The sequence below is a fragment of the Anabrus simplex genome, chromosome 2 (assembly GCF_040414725.1).
Source record: "Anabrus simplex isolate iqAnaSimp1 chromosome 2, ASM4041472v1, whole genome shotgun sequence".
In the NCBI taxonomy this organism is placed as follows: domain Eukaryota; kingdom Metazoa; phylum Arthropoda; class Insecta; order Orthoptera; family Tettigoniidae; genus Anabrus; species Anabrus simplex.
In genome coordinates, this window is record NC_090266.1 from 610,866,796 (window position 1) to 610,893,014 (window position 26,219).

At 39.6% G+C, this 26,219-nt stretch overlaps 1 protein-coding gene across 1 annotated transcript in view; it reads left to right on the top strand.

Annotated features, from left to right (window-relative positions):
• The window catches only part of Vps50 (vacuolar protein sorting 50), a 323,674-nt gene that overhangs the window by 172,637 nt on the left and 124,818 nt on the right, over positions 1–26,219 (top strand). Inside the window, exon 10 of the mRNA XM_067141007.2 lies at positions 17,876–18,064. Within this exon, the coding sequence (XP_066997108.2) occupies positions 17,876–18,064 (189 nt within the window). The remainder of the gene's footprint in view (positions 1–17,875; positions 18,065–26,219) is intronic.

Genomic DNA, 26,219 nt, shown 5'->3' on the forward strand with positions numbered 1-26,219 from the left:
CAGCTTATTTTGACCTTCTTTGATTTAATTATCCCAAGCAGTTTTTTTGCATATCTGGTGTCATCCATTCTACAGATGTGCTATTATTATTATTATTATTATTATTATTATTATTATTATTATTATTATTATTATTATTATTATTAAATAAAAATGTTGAATTTTACAATAAAGTCTGCAATATTACTGGCTAAATCTCTTACAAGCATTATTTCAGTACGCTACAAAAACCCAGATTATTGCCTCGAAAAACTTACAGTGACAGTGTTGACGATGAAGGTTCAAAGTTTATATTATATCAAATCTCAAGTTGATAGTGATATTAGTAGATGGGTAAGGGTAAGGGTATGTATTACGAGGTGAGCACCACTGCTTCTATGTGTACATTCCAACTGACTTGAAATCAGCGTGCTATTTTCTATTATATTATGTGCACACGTAAGAGTTTCATCAGTACATACTAGTATCATATAAACAAGCATATGGTAATAATCAACCTTACACAAATAAACAAAAGACTAGAAAATTTCCCACTAACAACTGAACATATTGTATATAATAAAGATAAAAGTACATGGAAAAACATGGTTCCTCTTCTTAATACATTTTTTCTATTCCATAATTAGAATATAATTTCCAAATGCTGCACATTTATATGCAAAAAATATCCACTACGGAAAACCTCGCAGCTTCTACATCTAAAGCAGACCCTACACGATCAATAAAACTGTCAGTACCGAAAAATATTGACAGTAATACTGATCGCGTGTGGCCTGGAATGATGGAATGAAGGCCAGTACTGAAGCAGATCCGGATTTCCTGATCTGCGAGCGTCAGTACTGTAGAGTGGTGGGGATACTGACAGTTATACTGACCGTGTGAGTGCGCTTGTCATTATTTCTGTCAGTGTCAACGGAGCAGCGGTGGACGACAAATGCGTTTCTCACCAAGGCCAAGTAGAGGTGCTTGTGGAACCGTCAAGTAGGCCTATTGCAAAAGTTTATCGAGCTATATGAAACTCTGCCAGAATAAACATACTTAACACAATACTTTACATGTTTCCACAACTGCTGTACTGATGGAAACTGGTGACATTATAGCGGAAAACTTTAAATCTTCAAAATTTATACCAGTTGTAAGATACCTCACTGTCACCGCTAATCTCTCTGCCACCGATAAACAGTACCGCATGTTTGTATTTTGCCTTATTACAAAAGGCTCTACCAATCATCAAAATTTATACCAGTTGCAATATACCTCACTGTCACCGCTAATCTCTCTGCCACCGATAAACAGCACCGCATGTTTGTATTTTGCCTTATTACAAAAGGCTCTACCATTCGTAGTAATTTCGCAAAAGTACCCTCAAGCATTCGGAGATAGTTCTGATAATCTTCTGCTTCGGTATATTGTGTTTCCCTCAACACTTCATATGAGAATACTCTTCTCTTTTCCTAAGCCAATCTTTAACCCATCGTTTACGTTTAAAACTGCATTTCGTGCGTACTAATATGATAACTACAAAATGCCCGTCTTTTACGATCCATTTTGATAGAATACCGCAATTGCATGTTATAAATCTCATTCCGTAGTGACGGTTATTGACTTTATTTGTAAAGTGAGAATGCCGCAATGGTAAGCTAGTGCACTGGTACTGACCAAAATATTGACAGTAATAATGACCATGTAAGGTCGCTACAATATTGATGCGTACTGTCAGTATTATTGACTCAGTATTACTGATCAGTATTACTGACCGTGTAGGGTCTGCTTAACATATCAAAATAATGAATTCTGAATTACATGTAATAATATGTCTCAGTGTTTTGATATCTGTCCCAGTACTAAAACATAGTTCATAAGTATCACTTTACAACACATACAAATTCTGAGAATAATAAAGCTTGCATTTTTTATCAATAATCTTCAAATAAATAAGTGCAAATTATTCGTATAAATGTTATCAATATGGTGCTCAGAAAAATGCTTTGAAGATTATGCAAACATATGAATGATAAAGTTAATTGATTGAACATTTTGAGACTGAGTAAATGACATAAAATACCGTACTGAGGAAGAAATGAAAATGAGATATACAGCTGTGTTTAGCAGCCCTCAAGTTACTCTTTGTCACCAAGTGTGTAGCTTCCTCATAACATTGGTTTATAATATTCCCGATCACTTCTCTAGCTTCACTGTGAATTGTCTTTCCCCTCTTGCGTACGACAGACATTACGCGGTCTTTACAAAACAGTTAGGCCTACACAGAAATAACAAGAGAAATGAAGAATGAGAACAATAACAATGGATAAATGGTGACAGCTGAGAAAGGAATACGAACGAACGCAGAACAACGCAATAGCAATAGCTGGATTACAACTGACAAGAGCGAGGAGCTGCCAGTAAAGGTACGTTTTCCTAGAAGCAACTCCAGCGATAATCGCTCAGTGATCATCACGGAGGACTCCTCTTCTGAGTTTGCATGTTATCATTTTCCTACATGCGATGATCGCTGGAGTCGCTTCTAGGAAAACTTACCTTTCAGGTAAATATAAATTCGCCTGGGTAGTAGTGGGGTTGTTAAGGTAACAATTACGTCACTGGCTCCGTTGGGGAAAATCCCTTCACCCCATGCCTCACCGGGCATGTGCATTGTTCTGATCTTCAAACAAAAATACCTATAAAAAGAAAACTGTATTACTCCTGCAACAGCAGCCCTGCAGTGTCCTCCTGTAAGGAGATAGAGGTAAAAGGGAGTGAAATAGCAGCACTCTGTTATCTATATAATTAAGTCAGAAGTATGAGGTTAGGAAGTATGTACGATGAGTAACGCATGGTTGATAGTTAGCAGTGGCGATGTGACAGACCGAAGCCTAGCACACCTATCCCCCCAGTCCCCGCACCATTCGTACACAAAGCAGCAAGCCGCCCGAGGTGAGTCGAGAGGAGAGGGATGAGAGTCTGGGCCGCAATATCTGTCTCCGATGTCTTGCTCTCAGAAATACGTGCAACGTTTTTTCTCACTGCTTTCAAGTTTTGTAAATGGAACAATGTGCCATTTGCTTACATTATAATATGCTTTAGACTTCCATCATTCTCACTTGAGGTTTGGGCTTCACCAATAGCCTTGGTAGCCTTCAGTATATGCCACTGGTAGTATGATAATTTCTGCAGGAGAGTCTCTTTCTTTCTTTCTTTCTTTCTTTCTTTCTTTCTTTCTTTCTTTCTTTTTTTATTTTTTTATTTTATTTTAGGTAACAAAATGGTGAAAATTGCAGAAAACCTTGCATAATCACATTTCTCTTAGATCTGGAACACAAGCAGTATTGTAGCCTGGATGAAATTTTGGTGTTGGAGTAAATGTTAGAGAGTGCACTTCATTGTATATAATTTTACATTAATAGTACAATATGTGTTATCTTGCTTTCACAGTTAGATTCTGGCAGGATGATTCATCTTGACTCAGGCTAGAAAATGCATTTGACTGCTGTTTGTAATTTGTTGAACTTACCTATATGAAAGAGCTGAATTAATAGTGCATTGATTGAGACTTCTTTTGGCTGGTATTTGGTGACCCAGTTTCAATAAATACAAACCATCTTGAGGGCAACCAGCGGTGGGGTTCAAACCCACCACTCTCAAATGGAAGCTTACTGCAACACGATCTGTGGTGCTTAACTAGCTCACTCTTAAGTCTTATTTAGGATGGTGGAGGTCAGGACCATTGTCCACACATACTTTGTGTTTATGAAATGGGTTCAGCACCACATTTACCCATGTAATTTCTCCCCCTCACGTAATTTTTCTGCCCTTAATTTGAAATTGAAATTTGGTATTGCCCCCCTTTTTCCCAGTTAGCTCAGTGAGCATGTGAGAGATCCCAAGGTGGACATATTCCACATGAACATTTCTAATATTATTTATCACTCATGACCATTATAATTTCATTTAACCCAATTTTAAATTATTATTATTATTATTATTATTATTATTATTATTATTATTATTATTATTATTATTATTATTATTATTATTATTATTATTATTATTATTATTACCAATGATTTTTAAGTCTACCATCGACGTCTGAATAAAATATTCAAAGAAGGTGATGCAATCTGCATTATCACATGGCAATGCAATGAATGAAACACAACCTAAAACTTGTCCCACAATGTTTCATGAAAATTTGAAATGATCATTTTACATTCTTATTTATTCAAGAGGACAACGATTATTAAAGCATGATTTTTAATAATTGCACTGAGGTAGAAACATTCTTAAAAGACAAACTACTATACATCTAATCTAATAGAACCCAATACACACTTGTTCATATTCAAAGCTACCTGTACCTGGGTAAGATTAAGTATTAAAAAATTACAAAATTACTCAAATTGAATAGAAATACTACTTTAGAGAAGAACATAAAATTTTCTAAATAGATGGACAGAAAATATTACAAAATTGTACTGGAATTTTGCTATGGAACTCTTATTCCCAGGGCGGTCTGCTATGCTCTCATGAGGTCCGGCACGTTCTCCCTTCGATGTTGGTGCCACCTACATGCTTAGTGCCACATGGTTGAAGTAGATGTCAAATCCCACGTTGTATGAATCGGTCCTCTTGAATTTATGGTTGACATCCTGGAACTGGTGTTGTAATTATGCTGGGTTGTGGTCCTCTTCTCTCTACTCAAAGTTAGTTTGAGCTGAAACTGACAACGAAATTTTACAAAGTGTTCATGCTAGGCCAGAAACACGAAACTTAACTTGGCTCACGGAGAAGTTATCGAAGAATAAAGAGGAGCTCTAGGTAAAACCCAGAGTTTAAATATCCTCGCATTTGGAGGTGTGGTTGTTGGAGAAATTGCTGTTGGCGTTTGTATTACGTAATTGGTTCACTTTATTCTAAGAAAGTTTCATGTCACACAGCTTCGTAGGCACTGGGTTTAACCTTGAGATAGGCCAGCATACCATGTGATCTCCCACATGCTCGATCGAGTAGGGTGAAAGGAAAAATCAATACAGTAAAACCTCGTTAATTCGAAGTCGTTGGGACTCAAAAATCGGACTTCGAATTACGTGATTTTGAATTAACCGCCAATTCGCAGTTCAGAAGTACCAACCCTTGCCGCGTTGCAAAATATTCTAAGGCCCGTTACTGTGTGCAGTTAACCTTGATTCACAGTTTATACCTTTCAAATGTCATAGAAAAGAACTATTTCCAAAATGTATCCAAGAAGGTGCATTTACAGTATTCAAGTAATGCAGTTGGATATCTTGCTGGCAAACATAACCTCACTCAACGAAAGAAAGAAAAAAAAAACACGATTCAAAGACGAGGAGAAATCTATGCTGGCTCCCATGTGCAAGTGCTTTATTCATTGGATTACTATACTGTATCCATTTTAGATGCCTTGTATTTACACCTCTAGCCTTGTACGATTTCCCGCCATGGTACTTCTCTCGTACTTCAGAAATGTAAACATTTGCCGCCTCACAATGTATGCTAAGACCCATTAATACATGCAATCACCTCGATTCACAGTTTAAAGCTTTCAAATGCCATGGAAAAAAACTATTTCTGAAATGTATCCAACAAGGTGCATTTACAATGTTCAAATAATGCACTTGGATAAATCACTGACAAACATAACCTCACGCAACAAAAGAAAAAAATCACACAATCCAAAGATGAGGATAAATTATGCTGGTTCCCCTGTGCACATGCATTATTTTATGGATTTCTGCACTGTTTGCATTTTTAGATGCTTTGTACTGGCATGAAAGGTGCCCAATACCCTTAAAACATTGTGGCTTATCGAACTTTCCTATGACGAGGGGATAAAGTTTCTCGCTTCCATGTGCATTGCAACGTACGACAATGACCCCCATCCCCCACCCTTCTGTGATTCCCCGGCTGGCACTTTCTCCTTTAAAACCATAAGACCGTTTGGGCTCGCATTAAAATAAAGCAATGCAGTTCATCGGCAATGACAGTATTGTTCGGTGCCTACGAATTTATTATATGAGCCACGTTTTTTCATCAACTGTCAGCATCGCCAGTGTTCGCGGATTCTGTTTTTCCGCACACTGCCTGTTGCGTGATATTACGGGTTCCTTAAAAGGTTGAATCCAAAAGATTTCCGATTTCATTTAACTTGCCAATCATGAAGCGCACTATAGACCCACCGAAGTGAGTGTATGTGCGGAAAGCTACCCCTCCACGTTCTGGAACACACATTCTATTATGACGCGGATAAATTTCGAGTTGAAATTACTCTGTAACGTACTATTGTTTTAAAATGTAAAGGCAGTTTCAAATTAAAAGTCAGAATTTTGGTAATGGGGCCGACATTGTACTTCGAATTACGAATTATCCGTATTTAGAATTAAACAATTTAAATAACATGCAAAACTGTATGTCATGTTTCCGGGGACGAGAGCTTCTTCGAATTAGGCGGGATTTTGAATTAACCGATTTCGAATTATCGAGGTTCTACTGTACATAAAAATTACAGTTCGCCAGACACCTGGCCGAATGTGATAACAGACTGTCACCACAATTCACTTGAAAAATACCAAGCTCGATAGCTGCAGTCGCTTAAGTGTGGCCAGTATCCAGTATTCGGGAGATAGTAGGTTCGAACCCTACTGTCGGCAGCCCTGAAAATGGTTTTCCGTGGTTTCCCGTTTTCACACCAGGCAAATGCTGGGGCTGTACCTTAATTAAGGCCACGGCCGCTTCCTTCCCACTCCTAGCCCTTTCCTGTCCCATTGTCGCCATAAGACCTGTCTGTGTCGGTGCGACGTAAAGCAACTAGCAAAAAAAAAAAAAAAAAAAAAAAAACTTGAAAAATAACCCACATCATACGAATGACACTGGCTATTAACAAGCACATAATTATATACAGTACTCAAAACGCACAGAATTGACTGGGACATCATGATTATGTAAAAGTTTTCTGTCATCACAGAGTTTCTTATTATTCTGTTTTATTTTACAGAATGTGCTGTCATGGAAATTTTAATGCATTTTTAAATATATAGTTTGTCTGTTGAATACTGCAAGAAATAAGTACATAGGGGTATGGAATGCGCTGTGGCTAGATTCTATGGAAGTTATAACGCAATATCAAAATACAAAGCCCATAATTGTCCAGAAAAGGACACAACTTCTAGTGGCTACACATGCATTACGTAATGCCATCTGACAACCAATAACAGAACAGTCGTATTTGATGTTATGCTTAGTTCCGTCATGACATTTCAGAACATTTCTTTGAAAATGCATGACAGTCTACAGTGAGGCCCTACAACAAAGACTATTTCAAGAATATATTTTGTAGCCAGTGCTTTCCAAAATCTGTGTCATTTATTGTTTAGATAACTGTTACTTAACATACAGTGTCGCCAGGGTAAATAGAATAAAATATTACATTCATTTCAGTAAAAGAATTGTTATGTAATTGTTATGTTTACAACTCGTGTCTATCAACTAGTGAAAATCCTAAGAAATGTTCTACTTTTACAATACTGTAATCATCTTTATTAATAAGACTACATTAAACTATATAGGCGATACATGTTTTGTCCTCTTATGGGACATCTTCAGTCACACATAGAATCGTTGGAAATGTGGTAAGGACACATTGAAATTAGTGAATAAAAAGTTTATGAATCTTGTGACGTGGCATATTAGCATCTTGTCAATCTTGAATCTTAAAGTAATGCAAAAATGAACATGATGTGAATCAAGAAGTCCAGTTATTGCAAAGGTTAAAATGTTGTTACATGCGTGGAATTGCACAAATATAATACAACATGAGTGGCTATGTGAACACGACGAGATGGGTCTGGTTGCACCACCCAGACCCCCCGCCGTGAAGATCAACATCTCATCCAAATGGCATTGCAGGGCAGATCTGCATCCTCCTTGGCTCTGGCGCAACAGTGGAACAGTGTAACACATCGTACACTATTGGGAGTGACAGTCCGTCGGTGTTTATTATGGGCCAGGTTACCGCCTACCTTTGACTAATATGCGTAAACATGCTAGACTGCAATGGCATATGGAACAACGTCACTGCAGACAGGAATGGCAGCAGATAGTGTTCTTGGACGAATCCAGGTTCTGTTTGTTTAAAAATGATGGCCACATTTTGGTTTGCCACAGACAGTGGGGAGAGGCATCACATTGACTGCATTTGCACAAGACATACAGCGCCAACTCAAGATCTTATGGTGTCAGATGCTATTGGGTACAACCACAAATCGCAGTTGGTGCGTGTCCAGGCACTATGACCAGTTTGACCTACGTGAATGACATCCTGTGAACTGTAGCCATACTCTTTCTGCACGACACCCCAGACGCCACATTTCAGCAGGACAATATGCGACCACATGTGCCTTCTTGTTGTCACAGGATGTCAGACTCTTGCCCTAGCCCACCCGATCACCGGACTTGTTGCCAATTGGAAATGTGTGGGATATGGTGAAATGACGGGTGCGGCGCTGTGACCCAATTCCAACCACCAAAGATGAACTGTGGAACCAGGTGAATGCAGCATGGATGGCTATACCCCAGGACGCCATTCGCGCCTTATACGCGTCGATGCCATCACGCATGGAACAAGTTATCAGTGTCCATGGATGACCCGGTGCCTACTAAGCAGCAGGACACATGCTGAACCTAGGTGACTGAAATGCTAACTGTTTCTGCTGATCATACTAATGAACATGTTCTGTGAATATGAACTTCCCATCTGTAGTCTTTCAAGATGTTTTGTTTTTTATGAACATGAGTATTATTACAGTCAAAACAGGTTAAAATGTCTCTCTCTAGTCTGTTTCCCTGGTTATTATGCCATTATTCCAAGATCACAGTTCATGTCATATTAAATACATGCTAAAGAAACCTGGTCTCCCACAAGGCCAACCCCTCGTCCAAGTCGTGGGAGGTGGGCAACGGTATGAAGTAAGGGATTGCCTGTAGGGGTGATGTACGGCAGGGCTACGTATGCTCCATGACTGCTATGGTGAGAAGCTCTAGCAATGGCTAACAGGTATCTGGTGAAGAACAAAACAGCAGCGACAGTGGAGAAGAAGTCCTTTGGTATGGCGAAGCTGGCGGAGGAGGTAGCCCTTCTTCTCGATGTTAATCAAGGAAGAAACCACTGCCTTGTGGTAAAGATGGATCTGTAAAGGTGAAGGGAGATAACCCCTACAGAAAAATTCTGTGGTCTAGCACAGACAAGAGGCAGCCCCTCCACTGGAGTATGGTGCTGTGTGCGAATAATTCGTACATCTGAAACAAACGTATTACAGAAACCAGACAAAATTTATTCTGGCCAGATTTTGTGGAGAAGTGAGATACAGGACACAAATTGGATTCTGGAATGGGAAAAGTTTGTATAAGATGGCAAACTGAAAGAAGTAATGGCAGAAATGGAAAGATATAAACTGAAGGTGAACTTTTTCTGGACACATGTGAAGAGATAGTTGACTACAGAGAACAAGGGAGGAAAGAATGGATATCGGATGACACTTTGGAATCAATCCAAAAGTGAAGAGAGTGCAAGGCACTGGTCAACTCCAGTAGAATAAGAAATCAGAAAACAGCAGCAGTGTCAAAATACGGGGAGGTGAACAAGGAAATTAAGAAAGTGCGGAGAGATAAAGAAGTGTTTACAGACCAAGTGGCAACACAAGCAGAAGAAGCAGCAAGAGTTGGTAACAGCAAAGGAGTACAGTACATGCCATTACAAGAAAGATTTTTAGGAGGAACTTTTTGGGTTGAGAAACCAGTCAGAGATGCAAATGGAGTAGCCTTGGCATCTGAGACACAGTACTTGAAAAGATGGAGACAGCACTTCATAGAAGTACTCAGTCTATGTGAGGAAACAAGGACTGAAGAAGGTGAAAACATTTCAGAGGATCCAGATATTTTTGTAGAACCACCAACGCAACAGAAGATTGCACAAGCAGGAAGACAAAGAGTGGCAAAGCACCCGGTGTAGATAACATCATCCCAGAAGCCCTAAAGGAAGATCCAGATTTAACAGCAGAAATCATGGTGTCACTTCTAACACTAATATGGGACGAAGAACACCTTCCTAAGAATTGGAAGAAGGGAGTCCTCATAAAGATACTGAAGAAAGGTGACCTCTCAGACTGTAATAACTGGAGGGGAATAATGTTGCATTCATATGGGAGAAAAGTGATATCAAGACTCATACTGAACAGAATGAGGAGTGCCATTGAGCAAGCACCTTTCAGGAAACGTTAGTCTACTGTGGATCAGATTAACACACTAAGGCTAATCAGTGAACAGTGAACAGTTTGCTGATTAACAGACATCTTTGTATATACTTCCCATTGATTTTGAAAAGGCCTTTGTTTCTCTCAACCAGAGGAAAATGTGGTGGGCTATGGAAAAGTTCAGAATCCCACAAAAGGTAGGTAGTCCGTCATACATAGGCAGTGTATGATGGACATACTTGTCAAGTAGAAAATAAGAGGAAGCTTTCTGAACCTTTTGCTGTGAAATCTGGAGTAAAATAAGGATGTCTCCTGTTGTCAGTGTGTTGTTTATCATGACTCTGGATTGTATGTTGAGAGAGGCAAGAAATAAAAACCAGGATATTCATTGGGGATTAAATAACCAATTGGAAGAACTGGATTATGCAGATGATCTCTGTCTTCTTGCAGAATATTTTTGGGACATGGAAATCAAACTGAATGACTCAAAAAATGAAGCTAAAGAAGTAGGCTTAAAGATAAATAACAAAAAGACTAAGGAAATGCTCATAAACCATCATAACAATTCTAACATGACTCTAGATGGAGTGGATACAGAAAGGGTGGAGGAATTTTGTTCCTTAGGAAACATGGTCAGCCAGGATGGAGGTGCTTCTAGAGATGTGGTGAGTCGTATAAATAAAGTCAAAGGATCTTTTACACATTATGGAGATACCCTCACATTCGCATAAAAACGAAGCTAAGAATATTTAACTCAAATGTTGAAATTTTTTTTTTTTTTGCCTTACGTCGCACCGACACAGGTAGGTCTTATGGCGACGATGGGACAGGAAAGGGCTAGGAGTGGGAAGGAAGCGGCCGTGGCCTTAATTAAGGTACAGCCCCAGCATTTGCCTGGTGTGAAAATGGGAAACCACGGAAAACCATTTTCAGGGCTGCCGACCGTGGGGTTTGAACCTACCATCTCCCGAATACTGGATACTGGCCGCACTTAAGCGACTGCAGCTATCGAGCTCGGTTTATAGTATAAAAATGCAACCTGGAAAATGACTAAAGACATTACCACAGGGTTACAGACTTTTGTAAATCATTGCTTGAGGTATATTATGAGAATATGGTGGCCAAAGACCATCGCAAACAGAGATCCTTGGGAGGCCACAAGACCACATCACAAGGCAGGCATTGAGCTGTAATCCACAAAGTAGTTGCAGGTGAGGCAGACTGAGGGTTACCCGGAAGAGAACGATAGACAGGGAGATAGCTCGAGTCAACAAGACATGGAGAGTGGTGTAAGCGTTTGCAGTAGGTAAAACAAGCTGGAGAAATTTTGTTGAGGCCCTATGTTCCACCTAGGAATTAAAGGAAATAAGTAAAAACCTGGATTGTGCATTTATGTCACTCTTTAGTACATTCATAACTCCCGCTGTAAAGAATTTGAATTAGCATTCCCAGCCACGTTGCGCACACAGTCTGCCAGCGACAACTGGCCTAAGTAAGGATTTGCTATTCTCGTGGCCCTGACTACATAATGCATTGGCCTGCAGTTTTAGAGAGTATCAGTCCCAAACCAGCCTTTGCTCTGGCTGTTTATAGTGCAGTATTAGCTCAGCTGACATGTTGGTGCTTAATTTTATATTCATACATGAATTGTGTAACAACATACATAAATTTGGACTACTGTACTTACATATATAGCTGGCATGTTAGGGCTTAATTTTATGTTCATAAATGAATTGTGTAGCAATATGTGTAAATTAGGCCTACTGTACACCTTACAAGATATTAAATTCCGTATTGACGGTTTTCACTTTACAAAAAAATTTAATGTGCCCTCCTATTCATTACATGTACACTGACTGAGCAAATGTCATGGGATAGCGGAGCACTGATGCGCGGGTGTGTTGCCTGCGCACCACACGCCCCCTGTGCCAGCGGCAGTTGTATAGGAGACCTTGTGAGCAGTGGCTGTGCATGTGACAGGTATAACATGGAACGTCGTCGTGAGCTGACACCATTCGAACAGGGTATGGTGGTCGGTGCCCGACGGATGGGAAGTGCGATTTTGGAAATGGTGCGGGAATTCGGCTTCATACGATCAACCGTGTCCAGGGTGTATCATGAATGGTTGAATGCGAGTGTCACCGTCCACAACAGATGAACGACCGGCCGTCCAGCCACCCTCGATGACCGTGACCGGCGACATCCGAGACGGATTGTCAATAGTGACAGACAGGCAACCGTGCAGCAAATCATGCCTCAATTCAGTACAGGCCATGCTAGACACATCTCCCAGTGGACAATCTGTAGGAACATGGGTTCTATGGGGTATAGGAGCCAGCACCGCACACGGGTGCCACTGTTAACCCAACGTCATCAGGCACTACGACGCGCATTTGTCGCCAGTCACCAGGGATGGACACTGGAACAATGGTGTAACGTGATATGGTTGGACGAATCACGATTTCAACTGCACCATGCCGATGGGAGGCACCGTGTATGGCACAGACCACATGAAGCGATGGATCCCGCCTGCCTCTAAGGTGTGGTCCAGGGCGCTGGTGTCTCTATTATGGTCTGTGGTGCATTTTCCTGGTATGGAATGGGTCCCCTAGTTGTTCTGGAAGAGACTTTGAATGGTACACGGTATGTTGAGCTGCTCGGAGACCATCTCCACCCATTTTTGGCCTTCCAGCACCCAGACGGTTCTGCGGTGTTTCAAGATGATAACGTGCCGCCACATCACTCCCACGTTGCCCGGGAATGGTTCCAGGAACATGCAGCGGAGGTCCAACGACTGCCATGGCCACCCAGGAGCCCCGATATGAACCCTATCAAGCATATCTGGGATGTTCTGGAGCTCAGACTCCATGCCATGGATCTTGCACCCACGAACAGACCAGCATTGGTGGCCGCTCTGCAAACGATTTGGTGTCAGCTGCGTCCAGAGGTCTACCAGGGACTTGTCGACTCACTTCCACGGCATCTCACTGCAGTTCGCAGGTCCAGAGGAGGCCCCACATGCTATTAAGTGACTATCCCATGACATTTGCTTAGTCAGTGTATATCTCCATCATTAGATGGAGTAATAAAAATCAAACCTGTTTTGATTCATTCGAGCAATCTTCATCATGTTTCTAACACATTTTTATCTTCTATTATGTAAATAACTTTAACTCCCCTTTTTTCACTGAAGATGGCTCAAACAAGTCGAAACATGTTTGACTTTTATTACTCCATCTAATGATGGAGATATGTATGTATTGAATAGGAGGACACATTAAATTTTCTTTCGTAAATTACTGTACTCATTCATAGTGCTTTGCAGGACATTCAGGTATGGAGAAGAAGAAAGCTAGACAGTCTAGAAATGACAAAAAATGAAAGTTTATTGAGAAAGTAGATGCTAATCCACACATTAAATGTGTGCAAATTGCCCAGATGTTGGACATTCCTACGATGACTTTAAATACATTGTAAGCAACCAAAATAAGATTGAGGATGCTTATCTGCAGGAGGATGCAGGCAAATGAACTGTGTTCGTAAAAGACTGTTTCCAGATTTAGATGATGTTCTGGTAAAATGGTTTAAACAAGGTCGGGCTTCGAATATTCCAATGGATGGAACAGTGATTAGAGCCAAGGCATCACATTTAGCTGCCAAAATGAGATTATGTAACTTCAAGGCAGATGCCAATGGATGGCTTGAAGGTTTTAAAAAGAAGGAATAAACTTCCATACAAATCCGTACATAGGGAGGCTGCCACTCTCAATATCAATACTGTTCAGACTTAAAGAGATATGACACTGCCGGAAACCTTAAAGGACTATAGCCCTGATGATGTTGTTAATAGAGATGGAGAAATACTATTTTTCCAGCTTCTTCCTGATAAAACATTTGCATTCAAGGATGAGAAATGCCATTGAGGTAAACTCAGTCAAGAGAGAATAACAGGGCTATTATGCTACAACGAGAGTGGCACAGTGAAATTACTGAGCTCGATAGCTGCATTTGCTAAGTGCGGGCAGTATCCAGTATTCGGGTGATAGTGGGTTCGAACCCCACTATCTGCAGCCTTGAAGATGGTTTTCCGTGGTTTCCCATTTTCACACCAGGAAAGCTGAGGCTTTACCTTATTAAGGCCACGGCTGCTTTCTTCGCACTCCTAGTCCTGTCCTATCGTCCCCATAAGACCTATCTGTGATGGTGCAACATAAAACAACTTGGGGGGGGGGGGTAAAAAAGAAAAAAATATAGTGAAATTGATGCAGCTTAAAGAATAGGAAGAATCCACCCAGTTTTAAGGAAATACATACCTTTACATGCCAGTTCACGGCAAATACCGTTGCTTGGATGATGTCATCAACTTTTAGATCTTCTTGCGATCACTTGATGCCCAAATGGGAGTGTGGCAGAGGAAAATAGTATTGATCATTGACCACTGTGCTGCGCACCCAATTGATACATCTTATTTGAGAAATGTACTTGCAGTGTTTCTCCTGCAAACTATACATGCCATCTCCAACCACTCCAACCATCCGGGCATGAAGCAGAAATATAGAAAGATGCTTGTTGAGATGCTCTCTTGGAAACAGCTTCAAGTAAAATTCTTGATGCCATGCATTTCTTAAACTGTACTTGGGAATCTGTAAGTGAGACCACAATTTGAAACTGTTTCCGCAAAGCGAGATTCGTTCGTTCAGCCACTGATAATGATTCAATGGAAATAATGGAAAGCACTGATTGTATGGATGAAGAATGCAGCCAACTTCGGGCAGATGAAGAAGCAAATTTTGCCACTTATGTTGAATGTGATGACAATGTTGCCACCTGCAAAGTACAGACGGTAGACAAAATTCATGAAGAGCTGATGACTGATAAAGACAGTAACAAGCTAGAACGCAAGGATGAACATGAAACCAGTGAGACCTGCGCAGCAGCACCAAGGTATTCGCCCAGAGGTTGAAGCTGTGGGAATAATGCAATGTAATGTGCCAAATTTACTGTGGATGACAGTGAAATGAATTAAGTTGCCAAACTTGATACTCATGTATGTAATTTGGAGCGAAAGAAGATGCAAGTGGTGATATGCAAGTTACTCTGTGTATTTTTAAACACATTCTGAATCAAATTCTTGACAACTTTTGTGCATTTTAAAATTTTTATGCAAATACTGATGTGCATAGTTCGTGTTTCTAAGAATGCTATTTCTTCATGTTTTTCTATGTTGTTGTTTTTAAAATTTACTACTTCTTTATTCTTTTCATTAATTATAACTGTTAACACTTGTTTCTTTATTATCATCATAATTATTTTTACGTTCAACTCTGATCTTAAATTTAACAGTGTATTTTTTTCATTTTTGAGCATGTTTCCTCCTTATGACTTTTTTTTCAGTCACCACAAAAACGTCCTAACCAGGCTTGGCTGTACATGTATTTGTTTAAAGATATACATTCTGTAATATATTTTATTACTTCTCAATAAATAATATAGAAATAAATTGTAATAAGCTGTATTTACCATGACAAAATTGTGGAGACGTTATTGTACTGGTGGCATTGCATCCATGAGCTCTGCCCTAGTTCCCTTTCACCCGCAAAACCCTCTGCAGTCTATGAACCACCTTCACCCAACCCCTCGTTCCCCTCAGACAACAAACCAAGAAGCTCAGTTATGGGCTGTATGCTCAGAGCCCATCCATTGTCTGGAGCGATGCAGCTGCCATCTATGGGGAACTACAGAAAAGTAATACAAAAGCGGGAAGAGAAATAGAGACAATGATTACCAGTGGTCATAATGGGAAGATTTTTAATCAGTGACCAAGAGAACACAAAGAAAATGGAAAAATACCAGCTATGAAGAAAGTCATAATCATTATCCTATTCAGCTATGATTTGATTCATTTTATATTATAATTATTACTAAGTTAATTCACTTATTTTGTTACTGGTGAATGTCTGGATGTCAGGAGGGCTTCACCCAAAAGCCCATCATTAGCAAACTGCCACTGTATCAAACTGTGTATCTTTGCTTGCCCTTTTATGAACTTTACATAAAGTTTGCTTTAAACTTTAGTTGGCATTTAGTCTTTCAGCCTTCAGAAAAAACAATTCTGAATGCTGTTAATCAGTTATAAGCTGAAGTTACAGACATGGTAGGTATTCAATACTATAAACTATCCTTCCCAGAATTTCTGTTGGTATGAGTCGTCATGAAAGTCTTGTTGGCCAGGAGGATGGTTGGTGTTTTTTTTTTTTTACACTTCTATAAAGAAATGTAATTATTCATGTAATATATTGTTCCTAGAATTACAAAAGAATACCAAAAATTAGTTTTAAATTGGAAGCATATTGCTGAACATTGTTACTATATGTATGTATGTATGTATGTATGTATGTATGTATGTATGTATGTATGTATGTATGTTCCTCACTTTTAATATTTTATCAAACTTAATTTTAATTATTATTAAAATATAATTCAATTTCCATGTAGATGGAAATCCTGTGGATACTTTCAACCAACATAGGTTCACTTGTTTCTCAGGAAAATTGACCTGCGAATAACTTATACAATACTATACACTTTTCTTTTTAGCAACTGTACAAATTGTCAGATGTAGTTACTAGTAGAACTGTTATGAAGGGATCAGTATTCCCACATGTCATTGTGAATACAAATTTCAATTCTCTCTCAAGATATCATTAACTCATAATTTTTTATCAATCCCTTTTTATTGGAGAGCTTCTTTCTATCCACTTTGGGAGTTTGCATTGAACTTTTAATTATACTTCGTCCAGAGAGGATTGTTTTAGATAAGACTCGGTAACTTGTCCAGAAACTGTTCACTTCAGTGGATTTTTCCTATTTGGTGTGGCATTACTCAGTGGGCTTTCTGAAATATCGATAATACCTCTCACCTCTCAAGTATTCATTGTTATGTCTCACGTGTTGTTATTTGAAGGGTATGTGATTGTTAAGTGACATAGTCATTGACTAGAGGTGGCCATACTTTGAATCCCGGCATGTGGGAAAGAAAATTTATGTCCCAGTGGTTTGGATACCATGTAAAACAAGAGACCCTGTGGCTGTGATCATGATATCAACAGTTGTGTGAAACTAAGCTTGCTTGACTTGTGTTTGTGAACATAGCAAAGAGGTAGGCTCATGAATCTAGTTTGCATTCGTGAAGAGTTTCTATCATGCGCACTCACAATCTTTGAAGCTAGGCAAGAAAATGAAGTTTGTCTTCCTCAGAAAACTGTGTTTAAACTTTAACAGTGTATTATTTTATCTGAATTTGTCTCTTAAACTCAGTACTGTAATATTCTACAAGATGTGAAAATATTCATTCAAAGTCCAGGCTAATGAAGCACTGTAAACTTCTTTCCCAGCAGGTATGTGATGCTCGACCGTTTCATGAACACAGCTGCAATTGTGACATGCAAACACATCTTGTATAAATGCAGGTGGCAAAGTAATTGTTTTCTCATGTTTGGTGTACATTCTAATTTAGGATTAATATGTAAGGAAAGACAGAAAGGAACTGTGTGTTAAGGAGTGAGAACCATTTAGAAGGTATTAATTCCTAGTGACTTATTTGTTTGTTTCAGGAATTTCGTTCCCTAAGGGGTGTACTAAAATGTGTGAATGTTGGTAGTCCAGAATGCAGCAGCAGTAATCAGTCTCAAGATGGAAGCTCTACAGTTGGGGGATTCTTTACGCGTTATGCTGAATCTGGCTCACCTTTTGATATGACTCTTGACGATGGTCAAGATGAAGATATTTTGGCAAACATTGGTGTAAGTATTGTGCGTGTACAAGGGATAGGGTAATTATTTCTTCAACTCAGGGCTGTTTACCCTGCTATGGTAAAAAGTAGATCATACAGCCAGTGTCTCAAGCACTAAGTATCGGGCAGAGGTAAATAACAAAATCCCGTAAGGCGACCAATGGCTTTGGGCAGATTAGTTTCCTTAGGTAGAGTGATGATGTCTTCAGTGTAGGAAATGACACTGGAACCCATTGAGTAGCGTCTGACCTCAGGTTAGGGGCAGCTGCAAAAGGCATGTGTACTCAATGTTAGGAGAAGCCTGATCACCTGCTGGCAGAAGCTCTAAAACGCGTTTGGGAGTGGCAACCCTATCGTAATAGCAGCCTAAAATGAAAATAGCACTTTTAGGTCAGCCTCGGAAAAGGCTAGGACATTCCCCTGAAGCGGCGAGTAGTGCTTAATCTTGGGGAACTGTGAGAAGTGAGCAGCCAGTAAGGAACATTATGAAGGGGTCAACTGACTGGAAAGTTAGAAGAGGAGATTGATATCATGCAGAAGGAGAAATATATATTTGGTTTATGATAGGATTTTGCCTGCTGCCATTTCTTGATGGATACAGTACTTTTGTATCCATCCCTTGGCACAGGCCAGAATAAAGTGTAGCTTTCACTGAAGTCCCTGTCTCATCCATGGCTGTGACAATATGGAAGCTGCTGGGGTATGGGTGGTCCATTCAGAACACGACTAGTGCATCTGAGTGTTATGAAAGGTGTTGCTCATAGGGTCAGTCGTGCTGCAATAGCACTTTCTGACCCAGTGAGGAAAGCAATGGCAAACTACCTCACTCCTCGTCTTGCCTAGTACGCCTCAAAATAACAATCCCGTAAGGCGACCAATGGCTTTGGGCAGATTAGTTTCCTTAGGTAGAGTGATGATGTCTTCAGTGTAGGAAATGACACTGGAACCCATTGAGTAGCGTCTGACCTCAGGTTAGGGGCAGCTGCAAAAGGCATGTGTACTCAATGTTAGGAGAAGCCTGATGGGTGGTCCATTCAGAACACGACTAGTGCATCTGAGTGTTATGAAAGGTGTTGCTCATAGGGTCAGTCGTGCTGCAATAGCACTTTCTGACCCAGTGAGGAAAGCAATGGCAAACTACCTCACTCCTCGTCTTGCCTAGTACGCCTCATTTTAGTGCTGCCATTGGTTTTTGCGGTTTCCTTATAACTACATAACCTTTGGTGGTGCTATTTGAGGATCCAACCAGCCTCTGGGCTGATGACCTAACAGACAGACATGATAGGATTGTGTATGATTAAGTGGAGAAGAAAAGGAAAGAAGAAGTTGAGGAAGGGATATAGTATTGGAGTGGAGGATTTAAGGCAAAGAATGGAGTAAGGATAGTAACCAACAAAATCTTAGATGAGTATGAAGATAAAGTGGACTGCAATAATAAAGATACAGTTAAGGGCAGAAAATGGAGTAAAGGATTTCATCCAAGTGTATGCAACTTAAGACTGTATGCAAAGAAGTAGATATGGACAAATTCCTAGAGACACTGGAGAGAGAAATAAAGGATGTAGAAGTGACTGTCATGGGAGACATTAAGGCAATGGTGGGATGCAACAGAAAAGGAATGGAAAAAGTATTTGGACCTTTTGGACATAGAAAGAGAAATGGAGAGGAGTTGGTGAAATTTTGTGTGGAAATGGGATAAGTGAGGGCAATACATGGTTCAGAAAGATGAATAGTAGAAAGATTACAAGATATGGATAGGCAAACAGAGGGACAAAAACAGTAATTGATTACTTCTTGATGGAAGGAGAAAATTGTAGAGAGTTGTTAGATGTAACAGCCTTGCCAGAAGTAGCCTTTGATGATAGAAACCATAGAGTAATGTTAGCAAACATGAAAGTAGGAAAAACAGTGAAAATGAAAGAAATAAGAGAGAAGAAAAAAATGTGGAAATTAAAAGAGATAGAAGTAAAAGAAAAGTTCCAATATAAACTAAAATGACACATACCCAGAACTGAAGTGGAGAATGTGGAAGTAGAATGGGACATGGTAAGAAGGCATTTGTAAACTGTGCAGAAAGTGCTTGTGGCAGAATAACTGAAAGAGTGAAAGATAGAGACCCCATGGTGGAAGGAAAGGGTGAAGGAAGCAGTTAAGAAATAAGAAGAAAGAATGGCAAGTAGGAATAAGGATAAAATGGAAGAAATGGAAAGATGGTGCAAGAAAGTAGTAATTGAGGAAAAGCTGGGAATGATTTACATAAGGATTGGAAGAGGATGTGTATAGTGGTCAGATGCCATATGGACTTTTAAGAAGTAAGAAAAAAGAAAGTCCACACAAAGCAGGTGAAAAGGCGGGAGGGGGGAAGAGAGATATTAACGCAACTTGAGGAAATAAGGAATTTATGTGTAACCGTTACTTCAGCGGCCACACAAATACAGTAAAGAGGGGAAAATAAGTGCAAGTACATGGTACCCAAGACACTACACACACAATAAAACATCTGATGAACTACGCGGCACTCCACCAATAAAAACCACTGGTAAAAATCAGTAGGGGCAACTTGATGATAATAAACCAGGAACGTGGAAAGGTTACTGGGAAACTTTACGAAGGGCCATGGAGGGGCGAAGATTGCGGTTTCCGAAAGGCCAACAGTGATCTCTGGTTTTCAAAATATTATTTACAAAATTCGGCAGTACAAATTAACTTCCAAAACAAATTCAGCTGTACACCAAACCTAGATACACACTACACATCATATGCATGTTCTTAGACAAACTACCATATAGATATTCCTAGACAAGAGCTTTGCCTTAAGTTAAACAAGTGCATCTCAGTACAAATCAAATTCCACAAATACAATATTGAAGGTAAGGGGAAGCATACAATACTATTACATCTAGAGCGAAATCAAAACTTGTTTCTCACATGTGATCAAAAGATTGGCGATTAGGGTAAACTCCTGTGGTACACCAACGAAAACTAAATGGAACTTAAAACCGGACAGAAAGAAACAGCACTTACCCCAAGGCAGGCCATGCTGGTACCGAGATGTTCACGACGTCAAAACTTCGGGAGGCTCGGCCGGGCAAGACCAAGGCGGCTCAGAGACTTAAGACCTCAGACTTCTCCTGAAATGCTGCCTAGCCCCTTTTAAAGGGGACCCTGGCCTTGGAGTAGCCAGTCAGAACACAGCAGCTTGCCCGAATTGACCAATCACAACACTTACTTCAGTCGTGATGTTTAAATACTTTCTCGAATACATACGATCGCGAATCTTCCAATTCCAGAATAGTCAGAACATACTTTCTAGAATACATAACTAACAAAGGCTAACACACCCTGTTCTAAAATTCATGTGACAATTTTCTGGACAGTTCCAGTAAATATAGAAATGAAACCTACTAGTTACACATGCAATATGTTACCAAAATATTTACACTGTACAGGTTAGGTAATTACATGGCATACCAATAAAACATTCTATCACCACACTTCAGATCATACAGTAGGACTACTTAACAAGGTTTACAAATAAAAACTTATATAAAGACTTTCCACTTCCAATATATTCTACACCTCTGTCAATATGGAAGGATTACTTTGAAGAACTCCCGAATATTAGAATGGGTGTAGACGAGATGATGGAGGTGGAGTATAGGGAGACAGAATCCAAAAGTGAAACCACAATGGAAGAGGTGGAAACTGATGTCAAACGAATGAATGTGGGAATGGATGAATTGTGTGTGGAAATAACAGCAGCAGGACCTGTTAGTCTGCAATGGCCGTATTGGCTATTTAGGTGTATTTGGAAAGAAAAATAGGTACCAAATGACTGGTGTAAAGGAGTAATGGCATTTGAAATGGAAGATCAACACTAGACTCCGTCTTCAGTATGAGGCAAATAATGAAACAAACATTAGGAATATGGAAGAGATGTGGGGATGACAATCCTCAATTTAGAAAGGGCTTACAAAATGTACTCAGAGCAGAGATGTGGAAAGTAATGAAACAGAAAGGATTTGAAAACAAATGATAGAATGCGTGCAAGCAATGTACAAAAATTGTTGCAGCAGTGTCCAGATACATGTGGGGAGGACAGAGTGGTTTTAAAATGAAACTGGACTAAGACAAGGATGTGTGCTGCCACCACTGTTATTCACATTGGTTATGGACAAAATTGTGAAGGAGACAGAGGTGTATGTAGTATGGAGGGAGAGAGCTGAAGGTAATGCTGTTTGAAAATGATGTAGTGTGGGGAGCAAAAAGAGAGGGAGTACAAGGGCAACTCGGCATGTTGAGCGATACTCATTGAAAATTATGAAATGAAAAATCAATGTGGGAAGGAGTAAGACAGTGGTGTTGACCAGAGGAGAAAGGGAAAGAAAAAATAAATTGTGGAGAGTTTCAAACACCTGGGAAGTGAACTGATGCAGGCAGGGCTAGACATGGAGATCCGTAGAATTATTCAACAGGGAAATAAATATTACCAGAGTGTGAGAAAGTGGTGTGGAGGAAGGAAGTACCAGAGAAGTGTAAAGAGGTGCTGTGTAAGATGTAATACTGCCCAATAGTGACTGACATATGCAGCAGAGACCTTGGACACCAACAAAAAAACAGGAGAATAAAATCCAGGCCAGTAAAATAAAATTTTTAAGAAGTATGATAGGAAAGACAAAGGACAGAGTATGCAATGAGGACATCAGGTGGAAAAGCTTTATGACAAAATGGAGAGGAATAAACTTAGATGGTTTGGACATGTTAAAAGGATAACGGAGGTCCAGAAAGAAGTAGGGAGGGCAAGAGGTAGGTGCAGTTTGAGGTGGGTGAAAACTATCAATAATAGTATACAGAGAAGTCCGTTATTGCGAGCACGGCATATAACGAGAACCCTATTATAACGACGATGTTTGTCTGTCCCTTCAAAATTCGTATATTAAACTGTGTATTATCCTTCAGTTACAGCAATAGCCTTATCATTGACGCATCTGTTTATTACGAGCGAATAAGCGCGCACGTTTTTTCCGTTACTAATATTTATGCACCCAGTTGATTATATTACACACGATCGATCACCTTCGGCATCGTTTCCTCACTATGCCCACTAGCAAGTTCTCTCGTCGACATTCGAAGGCGATTATTACATGTTATAAATCTCATTTTTGGTCCGTATTGAAAATTTACAGTTCATAAAACAATAAAGGCGTTTTATAATCCACCTACTCAATACTTTTATTTTCACTTATAGTGGTTACATAAACAGACTATCAGTTAAATGGGACATGTTTCGCCCTCAATTTACAGCATCTTCAGCCTAAAAACAGTCTTCAAGAGTACATCTTATATGAAATATGAAAGCTAAAAGTTTAGCCAGTTATTAAAATTTGGGATATAAAAATGTGAAAAATGATACATTAAACAAACATGTTAATGGAAACACAATCAATGATTAAACTATGATCTTGTCGGAGACTAAAACTTTTTCCATTACAATTCCAATTAAAATAGTTAATTTAAAAATGTTAATGGAATATCAGAGTGATAATAACATAATGGCAACGACAGGAGGGAGTGGACACAAGCACAAACATGAATGTCATAAAAACAACATGTTCAAGGCCGCTAAAGAAATTCGTGAGCATAAGGTGAAACAGAAGCAACAGTTGAAATATTGTAGAAGTAGCCTTTAGCACTGGTAGGCAATCCTATTGGCTGAAACCATGTCAGGAAATGTCAGAGGATACTGAAAAATGTTCTCTGTAAGAGAAGGAAAGAATGAATTATGAAGTTGAACGCAAGGAGAGAAATTCAGCTTACGTAATTTGGAACAGATGAGGACTTACATGTTAGTTGAAAGTTGTTATTTGTTAACTACTGTTGTGTTGGTAGCTGCCCTTCTGTTGGCTCTGAGTCTCATATTGTAACTGTGCTGCAGAGGCAGCAGTGAACTTGGAGTGGAAGGAATAGGGGAGTGTGGAAGGGAGGAGAGGATGGGTGGAGTTAACTGTGACAAGGCTGACAAAGGTGCGGAGTCGTCCGTCTTGCTGGAAGTAGGCCTAATATCTGTAGGTATGGGTGGAGTGTTAGAGTATGAAGAATTAAATATATTAGGTATCCTAAATTTATTTGAACTAACCGTCTTTAATAATGTTGTTGTTGTTGTTGCTGTTGTTGTTGTTGTTTGAGTCATCAGTCCATAGACAGGTTTGATGCAGCTCTCCATGTCACCCTATCCTGTGCTAACCTTTTCATTTCTACGTAACTATTGCATCCTACATCTGCTCTAATCTGCTTCTCATATTCATACCTTGGTCTACCCCTACCGTTCTTACCACCTACACTTCCTTCAAAAACCAACTGAACAAGTCCTGGGTGTCTTAAGATGTGTCCTATCATTCTATCTCTTCTTCTCGTCAAATTTAGCCAAATCGATCTCCTCTCACCAATTCGATTCAGTATCTCTTCATTCGTGATTCGATCTATCCATCTCACCTTCAGCATTCTTCTGTAACACCACATTTCAAAAGCTTCTATTCTCTTTCTTTCTGAGCTAGTTATCGTCCATGTTTCACTTCCATACAATGCCACACTCCATATGAAAGTCTTCAAAAACATCTTTCGAATTCCGATATCAATATTTTAAGTGAGCAAATTTCTTTTCTTAAGAAAGCTCTTCCTTGCTTGTGCTAGTCTGCATTTTATGTCCTCCTTACTTCTGCCATCGTTAGTTATTTTACTACCCAAGTAACAATATTCATCTACTTCCTTTAAGACTTCATTTCCTAATCTAATACTTCCTACATCACCTGCCTTCGTTCGACTGCACTCCATTACTTTTGTTTTGGACTTATTTATTTTCATCTTGTACTCCTTACCCAAGACTTCATCCATACCATTCAGCAACTTCTCGAGATCTTCTGCAGTCTCAGATAAAATAACAATCATCGACAAATCTCAAGGTTTTGATTTCCTCTCCTTGGACTGTGATTCCCTTTCCAAATTTCTCTTTAATTTCCTTTACTGCCTGTTCTATGTAAACATTGAAAAGGAGAGGGGACAAACTGCAGCCTTGCCTCACTCCTTTCTGGATTGCTGCTTCTTTTTCAAAGTCCTCGATTCTTATCAATGCAGACTGATTTTTATACAGATTGTAGATAATTCTTTGTTCTCGGTATCTGATCCCTATCATCTTCAGAATCATAAATAGCTTGGTCCAATCAACATTATCGAATGCCTTTTCTAGATCTACGAATGCCATGTACGTGGGCTTGTCCTTCTTGATTCGATCCTCTAAGATCAGACGTAAAGTCAGGATTGCTTCACGTGTTCCTATATTTCTTCTGAAGCCAAATTGATCTTCTCCCAACTCAGCTTCAACTTGTTTTTCCATTCTTCTGTAAATAATACGTGTTAAAATTTTGCAGGCATGAGATACTAAACTAATGGTGCAGTAGTTTTCACACCTGTCAGCACCGGCTTTCTTGGGAATAGGTATAACAACATTCTTCCGAAAATCGGATGGGGCTTCTCCTGTCTCATACATCTTACACACTAAATGAAATAACCTTGCCATGCTGGTTTCTCCTAAGGCAGTCAGTAATTCAGAGGGAATGTCATCAATTCCAGGTGCCTTGTTCCTATTTAGGTCACTTACAGCTCTGTCAAACTCTGACCTCAAAATTGGGTCTCCCATTCCATCAGCATCAACAGCCTCTTCATGTTCCAGAACCAAATTATCTACATCTTTACCTTGGATATGCTCCTGCCATCTTTCTGCTTTGTCTTCTTTCCCTAGAAGTGGGTTTCCATCTGAGCTCTTAATATTCATACACCTAGATTTCCTTTCTCCAAAGGTTTCCTTGATTTTCCTGTATGCAGCCTCTACCTTTCCCAGGACCATACAGCCTTCGACATCCTTGCACTTCTCCTTCAGCCATTCTTCCTTAGCTACCTTGCACTTTCTATCCACTTGATTCTTTAATCGCCTGTATTCTTTTCTGCCCTCTTCATTTCTAGCATTCTTGTATTTTTGTTGTTCATCAATCAGGTCTAGTATCTCCTGAGTTATCCACTGATTCTTAGTTGATATTTTCTTCTTTCCTAACATTTCTTCAGCAGCCCTACTGACTTCATTTTTCATGACTCTCCACTCTTCCTCTATAGTG